Source organism: Sciurus vulgaris (assembly GCF_902686455.1).
Source record: "Sciurus vulgaris genome assembly, chromosome: 17".
Classification (NCBI taxonomy): Eukaryota; Metazoa; Chordata; class Mammalia; order Rodentia; family Sciuridae; genus Sciurus; species Sciurus vulgaris.
The window spans coordinates 63135119-63144326 of NC_136478.1; the positions used below are offsets into that span (position 1 = coordinate 63135119).

Here is a 9208-nt window from a genome sequence, read left to right on the forward strand (position 1 = left end):
TGGGGCACTCTTAATTTTATCTCTGTTCTCTAAGCATACAAAAGATATATTTTTAAAGAAAAACTTTTTATTCCATACATCGCAACTACTTTTCCAGTCTATTTTCTTCCCTTGAACATCTCACTTTTAACATTTCACTCTGTTAGTCTTTAAAAGCTTATGTTTTCTATGGAATTTATGCCAATACCAAAGGTGTTCACTTGATCTGAATCTCTTCTATGCTGAACTCAGCTTTTCCCATCAAATGAGGCTTCCTTACATAAGCCGAGAGATAAAAATTTAGAATTCTCAAATATTCCCCATAGAACTCACATTCACAGAAAAGCGTTGTCTCATGAGGCATTCTTAGAAGATACAATATGGGTTATGTGAATAGAGTTACCAGGGCAATCACGAGAAAGGAAACTCATATCCCTGTATAACAAGGAGGCTTATCTCAGAAGATCCTCTAGGATTCTGTGAGTTTTTGGACTCTCCTGTCACCCACTTGCCATAAGGCAGTGTTCCACCCATTTTTTCTGCTGTGATCTTTCCCATATTTCTACTGTCACAACAACATTCTACAGAACACGGTCTAATGCAACATGAATCATTTGTATTTCCTGTGCATGACATATACTACATAAGATTATTGTGATTCAGAGAGTAAAAAATGCAAGAATTTAAGGGAAAAGCTGAAGTTCTGTCTTTAGTTTTAGATTATAGTTATGGTTAATTTCCCAATGTTTGAAAGTATAAGAGTAAGCTACAACTCTTGTGCACATTACAAGATAGATGTGGGACTTCTAGTTAAGAAACCAGGTACTTCCTTCCTGTGGCACAGCAGGCAGCAGGAGCATTGTGCTCACACCAGTTTCCTTTTCTCCTGTCAACTGCAGTCTGTGTGGTGTGCAGTGGCCCAAGTGGATGCTGCACAGGAAAGGACATTGCATCACCCCTGAGGATCCCTGCACACAAAGAAACATATATTTTAAAGAGAGCTGCTACAACCATCCCTCACAATGTTCCCTACAGGGGGATGCTACCTTTATTTCCAGTTACAGAAAATAATTATGTTACAGAAATTTGTACTCCATAGCATATTCTTCCAAGGTTCTTACTGAGACAAATATCAAATGTATGAGAAAATCATTCCATAAGTGCAACATATATGTGATAAATACATGAAGAATTGTCCTCCAACAATACTCACCTTTCATTTTTCCACTGTATTTTCTTCTGGAAGAGTTTGGTGGAGTCTGCTACTTGTTCAACCATTGTGATTTAGGTAACTTGGAAGGACTGGCAATTAATTCATTCAGGGTGCCTCAGCAACATGAACTATGGTTACTATCAACAGGATGCTGTGCATCAGGATGAGGAAAACCAGGCCTAACCCCTCCATGATGCCCATGTGTGTGTGTCATATTCAGTCAGCTGAGGAACCCAATATTCATAAGATTTTACAATAAAGACACAAGTGACACTTCCATGATTCTCTGATGTGAGGGTGATAAGTACTAAAAATTAGGTGGTGTGCAAAAATTTATATTTATGTACTTAAGACAATGGGAATTTTCTTCTTTATCCTGTTGAAGCATTCCTTGGATACTGTGGAGTCATGTATCATGAGAAGAAAGGGACTCAGAATGGGAAAACACATGGAGATTATGGTATTGGTTCTAAACAACCACCAGTTAAGAGTAGAAGAAAGGGCAATATAAGCATTTAATAGGAAGGAGAAGGTGTGGAAAGTCACAAAGGTGCACACCAGGAAAAGGATTCTCTGGGTGGCTCTGGACTCAGGGTAGGATCTGGGGAACACTTTAGCGCTGTGGATGTGCTGAACCCCCTACTTGTGCCTGTATAGAATTAGAATCATGGAGCCACTGGACCAGATCATGAGCACAGAAATGACCACTTCAGGACACATATTGTTGCATATAACAGTTCTATGATTTTGTCATGACTTGCAGTGTAACAGTACCCGTAATTTGTTTTCTCTGTTATGTTTTCACTTCTCAATTTGCCAAGCATATAGAGACAAAAAATGGAATTTAACATCATGTGGAAGATGCAGCAAAGGGAAATGGAGAAGCCAATGTACTTTGGAGATTTTTCTTTGAGATCCCTCCAACAGGAGTTCCTGGGGCTGACCCTGATGTTTTGGAAGATACTCAAGAGGAAGATGATGCCAATGGAAACACTCCTGCCTACTCACTGAATACATGAAATAAGTTTGCATCCAACGTCATTCAAGAAATGTTTCATCCCGAATGCTGTCATTGTCTGGGGAACTCCATTAGAAAGAGTGACAAGGGTGTTGGCTATACTGAGGTGCTTGAGGATCAAATCCTTGGACCTTAAATGGCACTTATTGCAAGAAAGCACTAGGTAGTAGCAAAGAAGAGAGTAATTTCCGAGAATTTCAATTGTGGTCTGTGATAAGAACATGAATCCTATTGCCACATCTCTGGGGGCCATTCTGTCATTCAGCACAATTTTATTCAGATTATGGCAACAGTCATTCCTATGTGCAAAATATTCCTTAAATTATTTTGTAGCCAAACACTGGTGTGCACTGGTAGCCACCAGCTACTCAGGGAACTGGGGCAGGTGCAACTTGTGAGCTAGGATTTTGAGGTCATCTGGGACAAGAAAGCAATAGCCATCTCCAGGAATAGCTTTTAATTGTACATAGCTATGGGCCTGGAAATGACATTCAGATGCACATGTTGATGGGAAAAATTCTCAGACTATTTTCTTAGAGAAGTCATCATTGAAGATCAGTGGTGATTACCTGGGAGAAGCAATGAAAAGTGAGAGCAGTGCACAGCAAGCATGAGTCAACATTTTCAAATAATCTGCTGTATTGTAGTCACATTGTAGAAGACACACAAACAATGTTGCATATAACAACATTGCAACCTCAGTCACCACCCACACCATACAATAATTCATTTCTGATTAGATTTCTGGTGTCTATTTAAAAGAAATTGGAACTTTTACAATAATGAAATAATATTTCTGTACTACTAGGTAACAAATTGTGCATCAAACAGCAGATATACCTTAAAATATGGTTTAAATGACAAACTAAATGTAGTTCAACTAAGACCTGACTCTCATAGATTATGACACCTATATAGAGGGTATGTATGAAAGAGATTATCATATCTATTGGGAATAATTTTACAGAATGCACAATAAAATAATGTAGGCATTATATTCCTAAAAAACTATAGGAAATTACTATTCACTGTATGATAAATATCTGGAAAATTTTAAACTAATAAGACCTTTTGTATTTGGTTTGAAGTTTTAATTTATAAGCCAATGTGAATTAGAAATGATTGTAATAAAATGCATTTTACTAATCATGGTCAATTCTCTGAATTCAATAAATGCTTGACCCAGTCAACATTTGGATTGGTAATATAAATATTAACTGTCATTCCAAGGGAAAATATAGTGTAATGTATAGAATACTTGAGTGATATTTCTATTTCTCTAAAACATGAAGCAAGAAATACTAGTATGTAGTAAAATGGTATAGGACAGAAATTTACTTGTCATTCATCTCAGGATAAAAACTTATGAGTACTAATAACTATGAGACCAGTAGTAATAAAGTTTTGAAAGGCATTTTACAAGATGTATTTAAATAGAATCCAGAGACTAGGAATTCCTTGCATTTTATGAATAGAAACAGAGAGGAATATACTCCAAGGCATTGGGATTAAGGTAAGACTATTAACAAACTAAAGTATAGAACACAAGATGACTTTGGTCCTGATAAGTGTTGTTCAATACTCATCAAGTTACTTCCCTTACATGGTGTGTTCCCAAGTTCATCGGCGGAGGAATTCTCACCACCAGAATCACACCATAGGTGATTCTGTGGAAATGCAACTTCTTTCTCCACTGAGTGGATCAGACATACTTGCCGGTTTTGGTTTCTGTTGAGGATGAGGTGATATTCCCTTTTATTCTCATCCCTATTATAGGCATGAAGGCATTATGAACATACTACAATAATACTGATGGTTTATTCTACACTTCATATAAGGAATGTGGGCAGCAGGGTGCTTTAACTACCACCATCCTTCAGCACCTCCACAACCAGATTTCAGTATCAATGTCTGGGGTTATTACCAATAATCACCTCAGCAAGGACTTTATTACATTTTATTTATAGCCCTCCTGGATTGGCATCAGGTCAGGGACATGACTCCTATACTAACTCAGTTCATAGCAAAGGAAAAGTTTTTCTCCTTTCTATACATTGGTACTGAATCTGTTTCTACCCCAAATCCTTTTTCAGAAATGAGCACTTCCTCAAACTCCCATTCATACACACTCTGCCTTTATGACAGAAATGGAAAGTACTCACAGTGTTTCTTGGAAGGAAGATGGTGGGCTCAGTGTGAGGTGTAGACATCCAGCATGGCTGCACTCTGAAGTGTAGGTCTGTGCTTCTGTGACCTCACCTCCTGTCACAGGCTGCCATTGTCATTTCACCTGTACAGGCAAACACTATGCAGGCCTGGGAAGCAAGGACATTGCTGAAAATTTCTTCCCTCTTGCTAACTCTTTAGGCCATTATGAGTTTCTAGTTAGTGACTTTAAATAAATGTTAAGGAGTTTGGGAGAGGCTGTTGCATTTCTTTGATCCCTGAATGCTGACAGGGTCTCATGGATGTTGAAGGATATACTGAGGTGTGATCTCCAAGGGACTTACAGAGATCTTCTATTAAAATCATACTAATTCTTAGTATTCAGATACTTCTGCTTCTTGATTCTATCACTGCCTGAAAAAAAATAGAATGAGAGAAGGCATCTGATGAGAATGTCTCAGGGGGTGAGAGCCAAAAGGAAGAACATAGTGTTACAATTTAAATGAGAAAACCTTGACTCATTTGTATATGTAATATGATATAATGTGGAAATAATATGAAAATACTGTATGCAAAATTACTTTATAAATATTTCCTCAGTAGTGGTAGGAAATCTAATCAGAACACTGTCACTAAAAGAGAGATGATTATTACAGTCTCTCACAGATAACATCACCAGCAATTGTGTTGGGGGCTGTGCCATGTTGACCGCACCAGGGGGGCGCCTGATCACATTGGCAGTGAGGAGGTTAATTGACATAAGCACACTGAGGTGATTTATTGTCCACACACACAATGTATGCGCATGTGTTCTCGAGCACTCCTAATTGTGCCGGCTCGGAGCGTCTGGCCTAATCTTTGTGTAAGAGACGTGGCCCTGCTCTCCACCTCCTGGAGGTGATATAAGCATAGGCGGAGCGAGAGAGCAAAACTCAGCAGCTAACACGCAGCAGCAGCCAGAAGAAAAAAGAGACAGCAGATGCAGCAGCTAGAGGGAAACACACGCAACAGCAGCTAGCAGGAATAGGGCAAGAAGAAAGAAAGGAACACGACAGCAGCTAGTAAAAAGAAGCGGTGGAAGGCAGATCGCAGAGAGGAGAACTGAGACGCATCAGTAAAGCACCTTAGGTAGACGCACCCTTAGTTCACAGGATGCAGGACGCACCAGTAAGAAGCAGCAGACCTTAAGTGAGGCGTAGCAAGTCTCTCTTCCTCTAAGCAAAGCCTGTCCTTCTCTCAAAGTCTCTCTTAAGCAAAGTCTCTTTCTCTCTCCTCTCAAAGCAAGTAAACCTCATTTCCTCTATCCTCTATAAACAAACAAGAAAGCAGCGCACTAAAGAGAAAGATAGAAGTAGCTCAGTTTCCAGTCCACGACCCATAAGACCCGTGCAAATTGTTGCTGCAAGCCGTGTCAAATATCCGTGGATTTGGTACCGCTAAGAGCCAGCGACAAATAAAAGACCAGCTAACAAATTGTCATATTTATTTTCTTTCTTAAGCAAATGCTACCATTTCCATCCCATAGCACTGAATGTTTTCACACTTGTTCCACATACTTTTGCTCAGAAAATTAAAAGTTTATGCATTGACTAATATCTAAAGAAGTGGTGTAAAATTTCATACACCCAGTGCTAATAGTCCAACCCTTCCAACAGTTACACCAAGAGGAAAAGACCTCATTCAATGAATAATAAAGATGGAGAAACAGTTCAGTGTCTTTATTTAAACCTCTCCCCAGTATACGCACACACCAACTTAAATTTGAAATACAATGCTAGGAAATACCATGACTGGCAAGGATGAAGGTAGTGCAGGAATCTCATGAAGTGGCAATGGGTATTAAAATTTGTGTAAATGTGTAATTTCCCAAAGTTTGAAAGTATAAGAGTAAGCTGCAACTCTTGCCCAGATTCCAGGATAGAGGTGGGACTTCTAGTTAAGAAACCAGGTACTTCCTTCCTGTGGCACAGCAGGCAGCAGGAGCATTGTGCTCACACCAGCTTCCCTTTCTCCTTCCAACTGCAGTCTCTGTGGTGTGCAGTGGCCCAAGTGGATGCTGCACAGGAAAGGAGATTGTATCACCCCCGAGGATCCCTGCACACAAAGAAACAAATATTTTAAAGAGAGCTGCTACAACCCTCCCTCACAATTTTCCCTACAGGGGGTACTACCTTTATTTTCAGTTACAGAAAATAATTATGTTACAGAAATTTGTACTCCATAGCCTAATCTTCCAAGGTGCTTACTGTGACAAATATCAAACAAATGAGAAAATCATTCCATAAGTACAACATATATGTGATAAATACATGAAGAATTGTCCTCCAACCATACTCACCTTTCATTTTTCCACTGCATTTTCTTCTGGCAGAGTTTGGTGGAGTCTGCTACTTGTTCAACCATTGAGATTTGGGTAACTTGGAAGGACTGGCAATTAATTCATTCAGGGTGCCTCAGCAACATGAACTATGGTTACTATCAACAGGATGCTGTGTATCAGGATGAGGAAAACCAGGCCTAACCCCTCCATGATGCCCATGTGTGTGTCATATTCAGTCAGCTGAGGACCCCAATGTTCATTAGGTTATACAATAAAGACACAGTGACACTTCCATGATTCTCTGATGTGAGGGTGATAAGTACTAAAAAATTAGGCAGTGTGCAAAAATTTATATTTATGTAATTAAGACAATAGGAATTTTCTTTATCATGTTGAAGCATTCCTTGGATACTGTGGAGTCATGTATCATGAGAAGAAAGGGAATCAGAGTGGGAAAACACATGGAGATTATGGTATTGGTTCTAAACAACCACCACTTAATAGTAGATGAAAGGGCAATATAAGCATTTAATAGGGAGGAGAGGGTATGGAAAGTCACAAAGGTGCACACCAGGAAAAGGATTCTCTGGGTGGCTCTGGACTCAGGGCAGGATTTAGGGAACACTTTAGTGCTGTGGATGTGCTGAACCTGCTGCTTGTGCCTGTATAGAATTAGAATCATGGAGCCACTGGACCAGATCATGAGCACAGAAATTACCACTTCAGGACACACAAACAATGTTGCATATAACAGTTCTATGATTTTGTGAGGACCTGCAGTGTAACAGTATCCGTAATTTGTTTTCTCTGTTATGTTTTCACTTCTCAATTTGCCAAGCATATAGAGACAAAAAATGGAATTTAACATCATGTGGAAGATGCAGCAAAGGGAAATGGAGAAGCCAATGTACTTTGGAGTTTTTTCTTTGAGATCCCTCCAACAGGAGTTCCTGGGGCTGACCGTGATGTTTTGGAAGATACTCAAGTGGCAGATGATGCCAATGGAAACACTCCTGCCTAATCGCTGAATACATGAAATAAGTTTGCATCCAAGGTCATTCAAGAAATGTTTCATCCTGAATGCTGTCATTGTCTGGGGAACTCCATTAGAAAGAGTGACAAGGGTGTTGGCTATACTGAGGCGCTTGAGGATCAAATCCTTGGACCTTAAATGGCACTTATTGCAAGAAAGCACTAGGTAGTAGCAAAGAAGAAAGTAATTTCCCAGAATTCCAATTGTGGTCTGTGATAAGAACATGAATCCTCTTGCCACATCTCTGGGGGCCATTCTGTCATTCAGCACAATTTTAGTTAGAGTATGGCAACAGTTATTCTTATGTGCAAAATGACTCATTAAATTATTTTGTAGCCAAACACTGGTGTGCACCAGTAGCCACCAGCTACTCAGGGAACTGGGGCAGGTGCAACTTGTGAGCTAGGATTTTGAGGTCATCCAGGGCAAGAAAGCAATAGCCATCTCCAGGAATAGCTTTTAATTGTACGTAGCTATGGGACTGGAAATGACATCCAGATGCACATGTTGATGGAAAAATTCTCAGACTATTTTCTTAGAGAAATCAACATTGAAGATCAGGTTGTGATTACCTGGGTGAAGCAATGAAAAGTGAGAGCAGTGCACAGCAAGCATGAGTCAACATTTTCAAATAATCTGCTGTATTGTAGTCACATTGAAGAAGAGACAACCTCAGTCACCACCCACACCATACAATAATTCATTTCTGATTAGATTGCTGGTGTCTATTTAAAAGAAACTGAATGGAATTTTTACAATAACAAAATAATATTTCTGTACTACTAGGTAACAAATTGTGCATCAAACAGCAGATACACCTTAAAACGTGGTTTAAATCACAAATTAGATGTAGTTCAACTAAGACCTGACTCTCATAGATTATGACACCTACATATAGGGTATGTGTGAAAGAGATTATCATAGCTATTGGGAATAATTTTACAAAATGCACAATAAAATAATGTAGGCATTATGTTCCTAAAAAACTATAGGAAAATTACTATTCACTGTATGATAAATATCTGGAAAATTGTAATCTAATAAGACCTTTTGTATTTAGTTTGAAGGTTTAATTTATAAGCCAATATGAATTAGAAATGATTGTAATAAAATGCAGTGCACTAATCATGGTCAATTCTCTGAATTCAATAAATGCTTGACCCAGTCAACATTTGGATTGGTAATATAAATATTAACTGTCATTCCAAGGGAAAGTATAGTGTAATGTATAAAATACTTGAGTGATATTTCTATTTCTCTAAATCATGAAACAAGAAATACTAGTATGTGGTAAAATGGTATAGGACAGAAATTTACTTGTCATTCATCTCAGGATAAAAACTTATGAGTACTAATAGCTATGAAACCAGTAGTAATAAAGTTTTTGAAAGGCATTTTACAAGATGTATTTAAATAGAATCCAGAGACTAGGAATTCCTTGCATTTTATGAATAGAAACAGAGAGGAATATACTCCAAG

The 9208-nt window shown here is 38.6% G+C and overlaps 1 protein-coding gene across 1 annotated transcript; it reads right to left on the bottom strand.

Annotated features, from left to right (window-relative positions):
• Positions 1 to 7051: 7051 nt before the first annotated feature.
• On the bottom strand, positions 7052 to 7984 carry LOC306648535 (vomeronasal type-1 receptor 4-like; the record flags this gene model as incomplete). The annotated part of the gene is made up of 1 exon (XM_079118720.1): positions 7052 to 7984. The coding sequence occupies one exon, from the start codon at positions 7982 to 7984 to the stop codon at positions 7052 to 7054; it is 933 nt and encodes a 310-aa protein (XP_078974846.1).
• Positions 7985 to 9208: the final 1224 nt, after the last annotated feature.